Source organism: Empidonax traillii, unplaced genomic scaffold (assembly GCF_003031625.1).
Source record: "Empidonax traillii isolate 1590-97213 ecotype Southwest subspecies unplaced genomic scaffold, ASM303162v1 scaffold659:size354235, whole genome shotgun sequence".
In the NCBI taxonomy this organism is placed as follows: Eukaryota; Metazoa; Chordata; class Aves; order Passeriformes; family Tyrannidae; genus Empidonax; species Empidonax traillii.
Genome location: NW_020955852.1, coordinates 92,978 through 110,310, shown reverse-complemented (window position 1 = coordinate 110,310; position 17,333 = coordinate 92,978). Strand labels below are relative to the sequence as shown.

Genomic DNA, 17,333 nt, shown 5'->3' with positions numbered 1-17,333 from the left:
TTCTTGAAGGGGATTATTGGTGGGTATAGGGGTATTGTTTGGTTGTTTTACTTGGTTTTTTTTTTCTTTTTTTTCCCTCGTGTTACGTTAATACACACATACTTAATAAAGGGCTGTTATTTTTCTTTTTCCCTTTTCCATAATTTGCTTTCCTTCAATCGGAGCCTCTTAATTTCGAATCTATAATTGCTAGAGAAGAAGGTTTGGGTCTTTTTCTCCTAATCCATCCTCAGCAAAAGACCCTTGTCTCAATTAAACTGAGACACCAACCTCATCTCCTCTCACGACCAGGTGACCCTCCTAGTGGATGAGGGAGAGTCTGCAGATGTAGTCTACTTGGATGTCAGTAAAACCTTTGAAACTGCATTCTCTTGGAAAAGCTGGCAGCCCACAGCTTGGACACTTCTTCACTTGGTTGAAGAACAGGATGGATGGCCAGGCCCTGAGAGCAGTGGTGAATGGTACTGCATCCAGTTGGTGGCCAGTCACTAGTGATGTTCCCCAAGGCTCAGTGCTGGGCCCACTCCTGTTTAATATCTTTATTGATGATCTGGATGAGGCGATCGAGTGTACTCTCGGTAAGTTCATGGACAGTACTAAGTTGGGTGGGAGTATGACAGGTTGGATTGATGGGCCGAGGCCAATTTTATGAGGTTCAATAAGGTAAAATGCCAGGTTGTGCACTTGGATCACAACTCCATGCAGCATTACAGCATAGGGAAAGAGTGCTGGAAAGCTGCCCAGGAGAAAAGGATGTGGGAGTGCTGGTCAACAGCTGTCTGAACATACACCAGCAGTGTGCCCAGGTGGCCAAGAAGGCCAATGGCATCCTGGCTTGTATCAGAAATAGTAGGGCCAGCAGGACCAGGGCAGTGATCACCTCCCTCTATTCAGCATTGGTGAGGCTGCCCCTTGAGTTCTGTGTCCATTTCTGGGCCCCACAATTCAAGGACATGGAGGTGCTGGAGTGTGTCCAAAGAAGAGCCAACAAAGCTGGTGAAGACCTTTGAGCACTATGAGGAGTGGCTGAGGGAGCTGGGGGGTGTTAAGCCTGGAGAAAAGGAGGCTCGGGGGGGACCTTGTAATTTTCTACAACTACAAGGAGGTTGTAGCAAGGTGGGGATTGGTCTCTTCTCCCAGTCAACCAGTGACAGGACAAGAGGACACAGTCTCAAGCTGCACCAAGGAAGATTCAGGTTGGAAGAATTTCTTCATGGAAAGCATTAGAAATGGCTGCCCATGAAGGTGGTGGAGTCACCATTCCTGGAGGTGTTCAAGAAACAACAGGATGTGGCACTTAGTGCTACAGTCTAGTTGACAAGGTTGGTTGGAGGTTGGTCAAAAATTTGATTTGATGATCTTGGAGGTCTTTTCCAACTTAAATGATTCTGTGATGTCAAAACAGTTAGAAAATTTTGACATCGTCAATGCTAAAACAAAATTTTGATAACATTTTCACTTAAGCATGAAGAGTCAAAAGAAACACTGTTCTAAAAAATCTATTAATTTCTTTCAGATATAGTGTGATATCTTTCTGCAGAACCTTGTCCTTAATAACTCACCTAATAAAGTGCCTTGTTGCCTGACCTGACCACAGCCCCAAATTCTCAAATCTAAAATCAGTAGTGCTCAGCTTCATTCTTTTTGAAGGGCGCTTCACATGGGAACTTTCCCCAAGAGGGTAAATTCATTCCAGTGACACTGACACTTAAACTCTACTGCTGCTCTAATGACTATTTTATTATGCTGTTGTAAAGCTCTCAAAGTAGAAAGATTGAGAACGCCTGACATACTGTATTTCATCAGAGCACTTATCAAGGAGTTACAAGTTCCAATGTCTTCAGATAACCGCACAGCTGTACATGATATTCCTCATGAGACAGAAGATTTAACATGGTCCGCAGATCTAGAGATGAGTATTGATTCCTCTGAGGAATATGTACAAACTACAAGGAAGACAATGAACAAGCAATTGGATAACTGAGCCAGATAAAGTTCCAGGTAGAGTAAAAATGTAAGCATCAGCAATGTTGCAAAGAGCATTCAGTGAATAAAGTCCAACAACACGTGCTGAATAGAAAAAATCACAAACTAACTCACACTGTGTGCAACTATCTGTCCTGTGCACAAAATACCAAAAGATTGCTGTGGAAATAATGTGATGGAATCATACCTCAACAGTAATACAGTGTGGAACAACGCAGCAGTTACTACTGTAACATCTGTGCCTTTAAGTGATCGAAAGCATGGACTGAAACACATGAGCAATCTGTTCTAGAAACAGGTGTCCCTGCCGATGGCAGGTGAGTTGGAACTAGGTTATCTTTAAGGTCCCTTTCAACCTAAAATATTCTGTGATTCTACAAACTCTTACCGTAGCTCACTCACTATAGAAAGATGTTGTGGAAGTGATAGATGCAGGCAGCCATGATAAGTGTGCTAAATATTGCCCTTGAAAGCCTCTTTACAAATGCTTGAATGAAAGGAAAAGTTTGATCTTTTGTCATCAGTATCATGCTCCCATAAGATGCTTAGTGGGCTGAACTGGTGTACTCCCACTTTAAAACCTCGGAGTGTGTGTGTCAGAGAACAGCAACAGCTAAGTATGCCCATATCTAGCCGGCAGCTCTAGTTCTCCAGAAGAGAAGCCGAGAGAGGGTGGCGAGGGCGGTTCGCCTCAGCCCTGTCGCGGATCGCCGGGCCAGTGTTCGGCAATGGCGGCTTCAGCAGAGCTCCCCCCGCCCGGCCCGCTCCCGCCCCCGCCCCCGCTCCCGCTCCCGGCCCGGCCCGGCCCGGCCCGGCCTGGCCCGCCGCCGGGCCCGCGGGCCCCGCCCCCTGCTCGCGCCGGGAGGAGAGGAGCTGCCCTGTCCCGCCCCTGCGCCCGCAGGAGTGCCCAGCACAAGTGCCCGCACCTCAAAGAAGATAAAATAACGCGCTGGTGTAAGGGCTCTGTAGATATGGGTGCTTTGCAGTCGGTTGAGTCGCTGGTCACCGGCTGCTTTCAACGTCTGTTTCTGCAGAGAGCACCTTCTCCTGTCTTTTCCGCTGCCACTACTCAGGCAGCGATTGGCGTTACCCTCGAGGAGGCGAAGCCGAGCTGGGCCCTTGCTGAGGCCGTGGCGCAGCTCTGACGCACGCGGGCGGTGCAGAGGCGCGGCGGCGGGCACGATGATGCCCGGGGAGACGCCGCCGCCGGCTGGGACTGCGGCCGCCGCCGGAGCCTGCGCCAACTGCGGTGTTCTCCAGCAGGTAGACACGGGCTGCCCTCCCTGTGGCGCTGGAGCGGGGTAGTGGGACCGCGCCGGGCCGCTGGCGGGTGAAAAGTCCCTGGTCCCGCAGTCACCGCTCCCGGCGCGGCGGTGACACGGATAGGGTGTGTGGCGAACGGGCTTTGTAAAAGTAGCAGCAGTGTCAAGCTTTAGCCGGGCGAAATGTGGAGAAGTAGCTCAGGTCTCTGCGGCGTGCCTGGGAATTTTTAGGCGTATCCTTTTGGCTTTGCTTCGGTGCAGTGAAAAGACTGTTATAATTCACTTCCTTCCTTGAGGTCTCTTAAGCGAGCGTGTATTTTTATAATATTATGCTTTGGGCAATATTTGTTTCTCTTTTAATAAAGGGAAGGCCCTGTTGAGAGACCATAAGACACGCTTAGAATGAACATGGATTGAGAATCTGCAAAAATCTGTTGACTCAAGTGAGCTAATGTTTATTGCTAATATTCTGCCAAAGCTTAATTGAATTTTGAGGGGGAAATCTTACGGGGATTTAGCATAGAATCTACCGCAAAGGCAACGCTTGAACAGCTTTTGTAGTAAGGCCTCATTTAAGTATGCATACTTTCTTGTGCAGCTTGTATTCTCTTCGTTTATTTAAACAAATAGACCTTTGATGATTTAGTAATAAAGGACTAAAATAAAGATTATTGTGTTCTGTACCACATTAGCAATCAACTTAGGGGTATTTACAGTAGATAGTACTGTTTTTTGGGGCGTAAGTTCTTTACCGACTTGAGACTCTTCCTTACAGAATATAAATGAATATGTAGCTGCATTAATTGCACTGAAGCAAAAAATGATTGACGGAGAGTAAGTACAATTGCACGTGTGTTTTTGTTTGGTGGGTTGGGGTTACTTACACCACACTAAATGCTCCAAAATTAAAGTAACTTCTTCATGAGCAGGTCCTAAATCTAAACTTTTAGACTTCTTTAATATAAGCTCTAAAGCATCGGTATGTAATGGCAGTAGCAGGGCTAAGTATAGGCAGAAGCAGTTCTTTGAAGAGATTTATTTCATTTATTTATATTATTATTTATTTGTGTTCATTTATTTAATTCTTCTGAAGAATATGAGAACTAAAGTCAAGTACAGATGTGTAATGAACCTTTTAAACAGAATTAAGTCTGATCATTAAGGTGTGAAATGCTGTTGATTAAATATCAGAATATGAAAACTGAAGCTGAACATCTTTCAGAACAGTAAGGTTCTAAAATACTTCTTATAGCTTGCTTCTCTTATGTGATTTCTTGTAGTTCTTCTCAAAACCCATCAACATATGCTTGTATGGAATGAAATATCAAGATATGTTATGTATACCTCCATAATATGACCTAATATCTGTGCTATTTCTTCTAATTGTAATGGTTGGTTTCTTATGTACCCTTTGCCAGATGCATCTCAGTTTGGCTTGAGATCTAAATTCCAGTCCTGCATTCTGGTTTCCAAAGAGTATTTAAGAGAGCATACACTGGGAGCCTTTTTTCAAACTCTTTACTCTGAGATTCCTTCTCTGATCTCCAAATTTTGTATCCCTCTTCCTTCTGCCAATGCACACAATTCTTGTGGGAATTGTCTCTTACTCTTAACTGTTGCAAGAGAAAGTAATGCAACCCTTTCTGTCCTGGCGTAATACCTATGGTATTTTTCTTTCTTGTCCTTTCTTCTCACAGTTCTTAAAAACCAAAGCATTTAAGGAAAGAATTACTTTTCTTGGTGCTGTTCCTCTTGGGTCAGGGCATTACCCTCTTATGGCTCCTGGGAGAATAATGTAAAGATTAAGGCGTTTTAGAGTCTTCTGAAATGTTTTTCTGAGATTTATGTGTTGTTTTTTTAGGAAAACATCCTTTTGGTAGCATGTTATATATGTATCTTTTAATATATGTATGTATATTAATCTTTATGCATATATATGTATATACATATATATGTATATAATTTTAAATGTTTTTATGCATTTATGTATGTATATAAATTTTTACCTAAACAGTATGTTTATTTTTTAAAAAACTGCAATGAGTTAGTGGCTACGAAGTAATGTAATTCAGTGAGTTTTTTCTATTTCAAAGCAGTCTGATTTGAGTGGCTTAATTTGAATAGCTTAATGAAACAAAAGGGTTGTATTGACTACTATCAGAAAATGCAAACCAATCTTACACTTTCTGTATTTATCTATAAAGCAAAAGGAAAGGTATCCTGAGACATAATTGTCAAAATTAGGAGAGAAAATTAGTAATGTCTTTTTTTTCTTTACTTGCAGTCGTTTGCTGACAGAATATCAACAGAAATGCACTGATATCCTTTGTCTATTAGTGTCCTTACAGAATTAGTATACTTATAACATTTCTTATAAAAGTACTTGAGACTTTTTATTTAAGGTTTAAGTTAAAAGGTGATGTCTCCAGTGAAGAACAAACTGGGTAGGTTTTGTAAAGAAAATAGGCCTTTGGAATTAAAACTATCCACTTTAGATCTGCCTGTGTCTGGTTCAAGATGGTCTATTTGAAATCTGTGTTGCTGAGAATGACTCTTTCTTCCACATAACAGAAGCAGCTCTGCTTATTCACTTCAAGTGTATTGAAATGTATGTATTAAACACTTAATTGTGCAAGTCTTGTGGAGTTTTTGTGTGAGGAAGTCTTTATTGGATGTTTCTTTGCGAGTGGCAATTGGGTTGAATAACATTTAAGGACATTTGATGAACTGTTTTTAATTTCTACCTTAACAAGAGATTACAACTTCAATTTGCTGAACGGTAAGTTGATATATGTTGTTTAATAAAGATGCTATATTTTCAGTCTTGTGGTTAGTTTTGGGAGTCTCATGCTGTAATAGCAGCAGCCCTGGGTCTCAGCTGAGCATTTAATATGGTCCTTTTACTGTGCTTCCTAGGCCGTAGTTAGCAAAGGTACCCTTGATAAGCAGAGGAATCTGTTTGTCCTTCTGCAGTACCTGTGCGGGATTCTTTCCTATGTTACGTAAGAGTCTGAAGTGACCAAGTAGAGATATGGAGTTCATATTTTGGTGGTGGTTAAATGTAAGCCTATTTGAGGTGGCCATATTTGTATGAAGCGTTTTGCCTTAGAGTTATGGCTGCATGCCCTTGCTTACTCTACCTGATTATAGAGGAAGAGGCAGCATTTAATCCTGCCTGGTGAAGAATACTGCAGTTGGACTCTGCTCCTATTTTACAGCAATATGTAGGCAGAGACACTTATTACCAGTGTAGGCAGCACAGCTATGTGGCATGTGCCATCTGCTTGCATCTAGTTTCAGGCTCAGTATAATGTTTTTTAACCAGATCTTAAATTTTCTTTAAACATTGGATAGAAAAATGAGAATACTGAGACTCTAAAAGCTTTTAGGTATCTCTCGCAGCATTTTTTTCCATAGGAAAAAAGCAAAATACTGAAAACACTTGACTGAAGAATCAGAATATTACCTTTGAAAGCACCTATGTTTTTGGCAACTCCTTTTTTAATTGCACATCCCGTTTCAGAGAGATCTCTGCTCTTCGTTGCCAAGTGGAGCAGATGTTACAGAAAATTCTGCCTCTGGAAAAGTGCCAGGAAGAGCTGGGTTCCTTGAAGGCGGAGTTGGAAGAGAAAAAGGTGTGCTTGTAAGGTTTAAATGACTTGCACTTTTTCCATTGAAGAAATGTATATATTTAATGCTCATCTTAATGAAGCTGACTTTAATGAGCCTAGTTGTTATTTCCAGCTCACTGGAACAGGCAGCTCTGGGTTTAGGTGAAATTGATTAAATGATAGCAGGTTTCAGAGGGGCAAAAAGTTTAGACTGTTGTAGTTTGTATGATTTTTGATCAGATTATTTTTTTTTATTTCCTCACTTAGGAAGGAAGGAGAAACACACAGATTCCTTTGGCTTTCTGTTCTGATCTTATCAGAATACTGAATACTTGTACTACTGAAAAGGTGCAAAGAGGGTCTATGCAGAATAGGTTATGCTTCTGTTACCATTTTGAACATATGCTTTTACATTATTAGCTTCTAGAGTTTATCCCTAATTTCTCTTCCATTTCTCCTGAGATTTAGTCTACAGGAGAAAAGCTGTTCAAATCACCTAAATATATGTATTTCCTATACTTTAACTATTATTTCTGCGAAAAATACTGCACCCTCTTTTTGTGTATTTTTTCATGATGGTACAAGGCAGGATATTAATATTTGTCTTGTCGCTGTACCTAGTTTGTCTTCCATGTTAGAACTGGTTTTAAATATCTTCCTTCAGCGAGTGCTCGTAGCTGATGTCCTGATGACACTTCCAGAAAAAGCATATGGTGTATAATAGTTGTGCTCTTGATGCCAGCTTTGAGTTCCTATCCAGATAGGTGTTGAGGCACATACTCAAAAGATAGATAAACATATAGAGGTTTATGTATTTGTTTGTTATAACTTTTGCTGTTAAAGGAGGACATTTCAATTTGCTTGTTTTCTTATGGAATATACTTTTTTGGCTATGCACTAGAATTAGGTAAGGTGTCTGCCGACTTTTTTTTTTTTTTCTCCTCAGTATGGACATATTTTAACTCTCCTTTCTTTCTTCACAGAGCTCTCTCAAGATTTATCGTGAGAGTCAACTGGAATATGTTAAAATTAAAGAAGAAATAGTAAACAGTGATGCTATGTGAGTGATGCTTCTTTTTTTCACTACCTTTCTTTCCCCCTCTTACCTATTCAGGAACTTGATCTTATACTTTAGCTAGTTACGCTTTCCATTTTTGTTTATGGGTTCTTACAACAGTGAGTTGATGGAAGGCCAGTCTTAAATTTTGTAGCAAACACACCTGGGTGCAGTGTTAGTTTAATTATTATCTTGTCTTGAAGTAGCTTTTGGTGGTTGTTTAGCAGAAGTTTTTTAAGAACAGGATGAGATTAAGAAAAAGCTTTAGTTTCTCCAGTTTTAAGTGGATTTTAATCTTGGCTTTTTGTTATTTCCATCCATTTGAGTTGTGCTGATACGTCCCTGAGGACAATAGAGAAATTATATTATCAAAGTGGTCTGCACTAAAATCAGTCCTTAAAATAATTGGTTTTAAAGAAACAACTCAGCAGTTTAGGATGAGCTGTCTGCCATGTTTGGAAGTGAGCAGAAGGGATTTGGCACCAAAAGTGCAGAAGCTGTTTTTTCTATCACAGTACAGAATATTCTGAAGCTGTGCCTTGATAATTCCCAGTTTGTTTTTCCACTAAGCAGTCACTCCAAGGCTTCCTTGCCCGGAGCATATGTGTGTACTATCATTCCTTACAGCTCTTGATGAATACTGTAATGAACTTGTCTAATTGCTTTTTAACCCTCTAATCTAAATTACCTGTATCACAGAACTGTGGCTTCTCTATACTGTTTGGAAAGGTGCTCGTGCTCTCAAAAGAGAACCAGCTAAAATATAGCTGGGTGTTATGAGTTGGTAGTTGTCATTATTTTTCTCCAGATGCATCACTTTGCGTTTATCAAAAACAGTGATTGCTCTCTAGTAACTTGGAATTCTAAGACCCTTCTGCTGTTTTTTGTAAGTAGCTCTTATTTCTGATGTGTTCCAACACACATCCCGATGGGACTGCCACTGGGGACTCCTTACTTCCATGTTAGCTGGCTATGATTTTTAATTTTGGTGTTTTTAAGCTATTTTGGTGCTACCAGCAGGGAAGGGATCAGTTCCCTCTGCTCAGCACTGGTGAGGCCAGACATGGAGCACTGTGCCCAGTTCTGAACTTCTCTGTACAGGAGATATGGCGACCTTGTTATAAAAGGAAATCAATTAGTTAAACAAGACTTTCCCCTCCTCAACGTAGCTGAGACGAATGACTGCACTGTCTCAAGTGTTCTTCAGTAACTCCCAGGGTAACCTTCATAATTTTACCAGTAATTGGAGTCAAACTGACAGGCCTGTTATTACCAGAGTCTTCCTTCTTACCCTTCCTGAAAACTGGGACATATGCCAGCTTCCAGTTGACTGGGACCTCTCCAAATGCTCAAGACCATTGAACAGTAATGGAGAGAGGTCCTGTGCTAACATTACCCAGTTCTTTTAGTACTCTGGCATGAATCTTGTCAGGCCCCATAGACTAATGTGTGTCCACCTGAGCAGCAAGTCTTGAACAGGTTCAGAGTTGTCTGGGAGTTTATCAGTTTACCAGTCATGGTCTTCCAGCACAGGTCTCAGGGTCCTCAGGACCCATCATTGATGAGAGATGATGACTGACAGAGGTGAAGGCGGCATTAAAGATCTCTGCCTTCTCTGCATCCCTGTTTGTGATGTGACTGACCTCATCAAGCAATGGACCAATGTTATTTCTGGTCCTCTGTTTGCTGTTAAGATATTTTGAAATGCCCTTTTTGTTGTCCTTTAGAGTACTGGTCAGCTTGAATTCTAATTGAGCTTTGGCTGTGTGAATCTTCTCCCTCAATGGCAAACAGCATCTCTATAGTCTTCCCATGTTAACTGACCTTGATTCCATTGTCCATGCATTGTAGGTGCAGTGCTTCTGTGCATTGTTTAGAAGATAATTTATAGAGAAACAGAAGTTTACCTCCTGTTTTCTAAAGGACAACTCCTCCTCCCTCCCTTTTTTTTTTCTTTGCAAAGATGTTTTATGAGCAATTTTTTTCTGAAATTCTTATCTATGGCTTGACTGTCAAAGCGATCATATAGGGAAGTAAGTATGAACCTCTTCAGACTGAGAAGGCACAAGATCATTGGTCTATTACTTTATAGTATAAATGCTTTGACTACTGAACGTGCAAAAGGTGGTCAATCATCCTGTGGGTTTTCAAATATATTCCACCTAATGTCTGAAGTGATAATTAAAGCCTGCACATCCAAAAAGGCTTAGACTGTAAATCTCAATCCATTACATAGGTTTTAATATGGAGAATAGATGAACTGTAGTCTGCTTCATGAATGTGATCAGTGAGCATGTGTTTGTCAGGAAAGAGTTCTCTGTCACAACAGTTTAAAACCAATTTCTGGGATATTGGGATATAACAGAAGAAAATAATAAAAATATTTACTTGTCTACTTATTTATTTTCCAGTTCTGTGTATGTTTTACATATAAGGTAGGTTTGGAAATGCTAAAGTCAAAATTATTCAGGAGGCATGTTTGTTTGGGGTTTTGCTTGTTTGGGTTTTTTTGTTTGGATATTGTAAACAAAAAGCTGTGGGACATGAGTGATCCTGAAGGCTATTCCTGATTATCACATTGCTTAGATACTATTCGTTGTAAGCAAGGCTTAATTGTTTTTAAGGAGTAAAACTAACCTGTCTGCATTACATTATAGAAATACAAAAAACGGAGAGCAGTTGTCTGCTATTGCGTTTCTAACTCCAAGATGTAGCTAAAGGCATATTTATGCACCTGGATTAGTGGATTGACCCTATTAAAAGCAAACTCAGATATAACTGTTTGTGTGAGAAAGACAGCAACATGCGGCTGATTTATTTTTTCAACTACAGGGATGCGGTGGTCTCATAGGTCCTGGGTATAGGAAGTGTGTTTTTTCTGAAATGGCTAGATTTATTATTTTTCTGGCTTTTCATGCAGCATGATTCTGTTTAAAAAATTATCTATTTATGTGTTCTTTTTAACAGGAGAAAGAAACTGGAAACAAAAGTGAAAAAGCTTGAAGGTAGCTTTCTACATTGTGTTACTGTACTGTTGTCCAACTCAATCTCTTGGTTCTTTTCCTATCCAAAGAAGTAATTGCCACTTTAACTTAGAGGCTCAAGGAGCAAGGCAGGGCCATAATATGTGGAATTACATCAGCTCCCCCCTGCAGAATGTTTTCTGCTGAGTATCTTGGGCACATGGCATAAATCAAGTTGGAAGGGAGCTTCTGGTCATGAAAACCTCAAAGGATGGAATCTGACCAGCCTGTCCAGGCAACTTGATTCACTGCATGACTGACATGTCTTTCCTTATGACCAGTGAGAAGCTCTCTTGTTTCAGTTTACACCTGATGTCTACCATACAGCAGTGAAGAGTCTCATTCCATCTTCTTGATACCTTCTTCTACAGGAAAGCTGTTCTTGGATTCCTTCTAAGATTTGTTTTGTTCTCCTCTCAGACTAATTAAGTCTAGTTCAATGACCTTTCTTGGTAGGGCATGTGCTTCAGTGTTCTAATAATCCTGACAGAATTTTTCTAGTCATGTTTGTAATAATATTTAAATATATGGTGAACCTGGTGCATATTTTCTGATTTTTAAATATTCTGGCACTTGTATTTTGGTTGGTCAGTTTGTTTGTTTGCTTTGTGTTTAAGTAGAGATAAAACATTTGCCTCATGGCACTGTGGCTTTCTTGTTTTGCTAGTAGAAGATGGATATGCATAAAGCTTTCTGATACTTCACTTGTACTGTCAACTGGCAAGGCAAATATTTGCATTCATTGCATGGTTACAGCTGTGCTTACCACAGTTTAAAATACAGCGATCTGAGAGACTTGTATCTTAGTGTTAGAAACCTCCCAAATCCCACGCTAAAGTACAGGTACAAGGTGTTCATTTTGATGAGAATTTTGGAGTTCCGTTATAGGACAGCCAGCTTTTTATACACACTTGCCTCCAAAAACTCAAATTCTGCCAGAACTAGAACAAAATACCAAGAAAGAGTTTGTGTTAGGTCCAATTTCAGTGACTATTTTACGTGTTTGGGGTTTTTTTTCTGTGTTCATTAAATATCCCAGACCTCATATCTTTTGTCAATATGAAATTTTGCTACCCTTGTTTTTCGTCAGCCTACCACCTCTAATGCTTTTTTAACACCTTTTCTTTTAATGTGCTTTCTTCTGTTACCTGATCTGATAGTAGGCAAATTCCCTCTGTCTTTTCGGTCCTGGGAATCTCACATTCAATCCTCTGTACCCTGTACTCTCTATTTCCACCCATCTGCAGTCTTCCAAGGTGTCTGTTAGACATTGAGAAGATCCTCTTCTCTGTTTATTAGTATTGAGTGCTATCTGCATCTTTCTAATGCAGCTGACTGTGGTGTTTTCATCTTTGAATGAGAGCCCTCTTTTAAATAAGAGAATCAAGCACGTAAAAAACCCACTGTACCTCATTCTTAATTTTATTTCATTTTTTCACTTGTGTATATTGTTCTGCGGTACAATATCATTACAGTATGACCCACTCTTCATTCTTGCATGTAAGTGAGAAAACTTTTAAATGTATTGCAGTAGTTCAGAACAGTAGTTATGCAATAGAAGACAACATACTATGTATGAGTTGTTGTCTTAATGACCCAAAATATAACTTTAGTAGATTTGTATTTCACACTATGTATTTAATTTTTTCTGGTAATTTGATTTGCAATCAAAGTGATGGGCATTACTTAAATTAGTGGCCGTCATAGTGTAGTTTCTAACTTGAATTTTGGTTCATTTTTCTTGAAGAGGCTGCAACAAAGCATACACAGGAGTTCAGACAACTGAAAACTGAAAAGAAAAGGCTTGAAAAGGAGCTTAAGAAGGCACAAGTAAGGCTTTCCTTGTCTTTAGGTGAAGCTTTTAAAAATATTTCTAGGGGAAAGAAAGGAAACTACTAGTAGTAGAGATACTGAAACAGTAAAATTACATTTATTGGGAGTATTGAGTAACTAAACATGGAAATCCACCTTTGGAGATAGAAATTTTCCAGCTGAAGAATGATCTTTGAAATGTTGATTTAGATTTCATGCTCATTAAGAGTAGATGCTCTACAAGCTATGTATGGCATAAAAAATTAATACCTTTTAATTTTAACAGGGAAAACTTGATGGTGTATTTAAAGAGAAGTGCAGAAAAGGTAAGTGTTTACCTTTGATTGCCTTCAGATTTGTATGTGGTATTGTTCCATTTGAACATTTCCTTTCCACCTCTCCTCTTTTTAATAGTTAAACATGCAGAGACCCAGAGTTCAAGTGAAGATCTTAAAACAGACATAGACAAAGGTAAGACTTTTTGCAAGACTGTTCTCTGTGTGGAACCAATCATTATGAATTTATTGTAACTCTTCTGTAGTTGCATTTTTGGAAACAGGATAGTGACGGAAATGCTGTAAGAACAGATGTGGTTGATATGAGTGTATTACACTGATGAAGGACTAACATGACTATTTTTCAGTCTTGCAATAAGGAAAAGACTGGATTTGTAAAAAGGACTAGTCTGCCATGAGCATATGTGAAGTCAGTTGATGTGCAATTACAAAACAGAATGCAAACACCAAGAAAAATACAAAGGATCTGTTTGTCTTCTAAGCTCATTGCAATCGTGAAGGACAAAATGGGTGTATAATCTGCTACAATTTCTGTATGAGGATCAGTAAATCAAGTGGAAATCCAGGAGCTATAGCTGTGTATCTTATCCTGTTGACTTTTTTCCCCCTAATGATCTAAAATACATGTTACAAATAATCTGAATGTAACTGTAATGGAGCAGACTCCTTCTAAACTTCCTCTAAAGTACTGAAGCCAAACTTGAAGCAAATTTATTTTTTGTATTTTTGCAGTCTTTTAAAATGTCGGTATTGCATTTGAATTGTTTTTATATTGATGATTTTGAGGCAAAAGAACCTCTCTGTTCTGTTTCTTGCTTTGCAATAAGTTTGTTGCAGAAATTAAATTTTCTGAAAAAGGTAGACCTTGTCAGTTCCTGTGTCTTGGCATATTTTTTTGGTTCCTTTTGAATTGTACTGAATTTCATCTTTTCATTTTTAATTCATGGCAAAACAGGAAAATTAATACCTGAGCACTAATTTAACCTTCAAATAGCAGAAGAGTTTAATTAGTAATGAGAAAATGTTAGTGTTGTTAATAGCTGCTAAGCAAAATTTTGCAGCTTTTCCTCTTAGATGCTGAATTTTTTTAACATGCCTCTTCATAAAACAGTTTGCTGTGGCCTTTGACTTAATGGAATTGGTACAAAAACAATAGTCTCTGTTCCTGATTGTTGAATCTGATTATAGTTTTGGCATAAGTAGATGAGGTGCTTGTGTATTTTACTGAGGTTTTGGGTTGTTTTTCCTCCTCCCCCTGCCCTTCTGTCTCTGAAACTAGGTTGTTTGACATCACCTAGCTAGTCATTAGCTAGTCCTAACTAGCAATGGTGCTGTTAGGACTCTAGACAGGGTCTCCTGATGTTGGGGTCTGATAATTAATGCAGATACATGGTGCTATTACTCCATGATAAGCCTAAGAGCAAGCATAAGTGTGATATAAATCTGCCTAGAAGTTTCCTCCCCCATTTATGTTCATGTCAGCTGAGTTGTTTTAGAAAGCTATTTAATTTCTCTAGTGCTACATTCAAATCTACTTTTACATTTTACTCAGGAGCTGCTACAAGTTTTTGCAGTGCTTGCTATAAAAAGGAAAAGCTAGAGCATTCTTGCCCTGTTCCTTTAGTCTTCTCTGTGGATATGACCAGTATGGGATCTAGCATTTCTCTTTTTCTGAAGCTTGTACCTTGTCTTAATTTTTGTTGTGAGTATTTTGTATTTTGTTGTAGGCATGTCGGTGTTCTGAGTAAAAATAAAGAAATATAACTTCTTAGTTAAATTTTCTCAATTTATTTTAAATAAAGATTTTTATTTATTTTTACAGTAAAAGTGAGGCTCTTGTTAGAAGAACTCTGGATGTGCATTGACAGTGCAACAGAAAAAAGAGAGAATGAGGAAAATCAACCTGTCTTGGGTAAGATAGCATGCAAAGTCTTGAAATTGTCTTAAAGCTCTCTCTTCTTCTACCAAAAATAAATGTTGGTACTTTTTTACAGCTTCTATTCAGGATAAGACATGGTCTGAAAAAAGAAGACTGGCTATCACAGAAGGTGGGTCCAAGTTGAGTACTGTTGGCATAACGCTTTTTTGAAAAACTTAAATACTTTCCTTGGTGACTACTTGGTCAAGTACATGTATGATTAGAATATTTGAAAATAATTCAAATATTAATTTAAACAGCCAAATAAACTTAAACGTTCTTTTAATCAAAAGCTATTGTAATCTGTTGTTGCAATTGAAAAATCAAATTCTTTTCCTGTCAGCTGTTTTAACTCTTTTTAAGTAGTCAAAACTGACCTCATGTTTAAACTATTAATTATTATATCACTATAAACTCTGTAGTATATAACGTGAATTACAGGATATAGGTGCTCTTTTTAGTTTGGAACAAACATATGGTAACATAATTGGGTTGTAAAATTTACAAAGCCATTACCTCCATTTTATTCATTGTAACATTTTATTCAGTGTAATAATGAACTAATCTGAATAGTTATTCATATGCATATTCACAGCAAACTTGAACTGTTCTAACTGTACATAAACGGATATAATTTTATTTCTACACTCAAGGATAATAGGTGCCTTGAAACGGCATAAGTATTTCAGTAGTTGCCTTTCCAGAATGTGCTTATTAATCTTTAAATTTTTCTTTTAGTTCATCTACTATTTTGAACTTGTTGTAACTCAAGGTGTAGGGATACTGTCTGGGCTAGGTACCTAGCTGTATTAAGAGGTTTGAGGGTGAATTGTTATTCTGTCTTCCCACCCCGTTAAGTCTGAAAATTTGCTACCACTGTAGATGTCAATGAATATAATTTCAGATGTGTTCCAATGGAATCTACTCAAGAGGTATCAAAATACGTGGACCAGCCTGTTAATCAACCTCACTTCCATGAGGTTAATGCAGCAGATCTGTGGCGTCATCTCCAAAACTGAGCTAGACAGTTGTGCCCTGATATTCTGAATTTAATATCTTTATCAAGGATCAATCAAATGACAAGAACAAGCACAAGAAACTGAAGAGTTTTAAGTATGTGTAATTTTAGGGGTATCAGGTTCTAGTGTTATCCCCCTGCCATTCAGCACAAGGGGAACTTTAGATTGTGGAAGTGCTGTCCTGTCTTTCCTATTCATATCTTCTTAAGGAAACTTCAGTACTTTCATAAAAGGAAACAGATAACACTAACAGTCCCTTCTAGCCAGTCCCTCTTTCTGCCCACTTCAGTGTGGAGAAAGTTTTGAGCTTGAAGCATGCTTTTGTTGGAATGGTTAGATATCATAAAAACATACCTCACTTTCGGTTACTTTCAAGTTTTTTTCCCCTCTTCAATCCTAGGATAGCCACCTTGTTATTCAGCCTCTCATGGAAGTGACTGTTACCTTGGATTCATAATTAAAAATGCTTATATTTACAGATGCGATCTTCTAGCAAAAAAAGGATAATAATGAGTTTTCCCTAATTTTTTGTCCTATATTATAATGGTTTCAACTTAGAGAGCAAATCAGCTTGATGGTAATATATTTTCTAGAGAATGTCAGTTCATCTGTCTGCCTGGATCTAGCCTTTCAGAAAGGTACTTCTGATGGTTGATTTCTTAGTACACTCAAGTGTGCTGTAAAATACCCAAAGCTTTGCATTATGATCGAGACCTTCTCTGTTCCACCAAGGTGGATACCACTTTGAATGGCTTTGTTGAAGAATGTGTTCATGTATGAAAACTGGAAGACTCACAACGTGTCCAAATGTGCTGTTGTGAAAGCCGTATAGGCTAACGTGGTTTTTGCAAACATAATTTAAAAGCTTTTGGTAGTATTGTTACAAATACACAGTAATAAATTTGACGTACCTGCATCTGACCATCAGACCAGTAACCTTAGGCCATAATCTGAGGTTAATAACATGGTTTTTTAGTCTTTGGAAAACTCTATCCCATGTAATTTGGGCATAAAATCTCCTACATAGTTAATGAGCATGTGAAGAAGCTTTTGAAGATCCTTGCAGCTGAAGCCTTTGGTAATTTGGATTCTCTAACATGCTGTGTTCATGTGTTATGGTGAGATGAACTGAGGGGAAATGACAAGACCATGTCCAGTGGTACCTCTTCAAGTGGTATGTGTAACTGGGATCTGAGCTAAATCTGGCTTACTACAGAGCTATACCCATCTTATCTGCTCATCTTTTTCATTTGGGAACCCAGGATAGGGGAAAAGCTGCATGTAGATCTTAAAAGCAGAGATGGAAAGGAGCACACTAAAGGTCCCTGGTGTCCACTCTAATACCAGGT

General features: G+C 38.8%; 1 protein-coding gene across 5 annotated transcripts in view; it reads left to right on the top strand.

Moving 5' to 3' along the window:
• The first annotated feature begins 3,124 nt into the window (after nt 1-3,124).
• Nucleotides 3,125-17,333, top strand: part of ICE1 (interactor of little elongation complex ELL subunit 1) — a 36,569-nt gene continuing 22,360 nt past the window's right edge. The window contains exons 1-12 of one of the 5 annotated variants that reach the window (XM_027899330.1): nt 3,125-3,249; nt 4,024-4,082; nt 5,533-5,567; nt 6,009-6,027; nt 6,772-6,883; nt 7,843-7,919; nt 10,884-10,914; nt 12,680-12,769; nt 13,038-13,077; nt 13,166-13,222; nt 14,870-14,959; nt 15,042-15,095. In XM_027899330.1, the coding sequence (XP_027755131.1) occupies nt 3,169-3,249; nt 4,024-4,082; nt 5,533-5,567; nt 6,009-6,027; nt 6,772-6,883; nt 7,843-7,919; nt 10,884-10,914; nt 12,680-12,769; nt 13,038-13,077; nt 13,166-13,222; nt 14,870-14,959; nt 15,042-15,095 (745 nt within the window). In that variant the 5' untranslated portion in view covers nt 3,125-3,168. Of the gene's footprint in view, nt 3,250-3,277; nt 3,482-4,023; nt 4,083-5,532; nt 6,028-6,771; nt 6,884-7,842; nt 7,920-10,883; nt 10,922-12,679; nt 12,770-13,037; nt 13,078-13,165; nt 13,223-14,869; nt 14,960-15,041; nt 15,096-17,333 lie in introns of those variants that run through there. The other 4 variants (XM_027899329.1, XM_027899331.1, XM_027899332.1 and 1 more) reach the window with 4 other exon arrangements.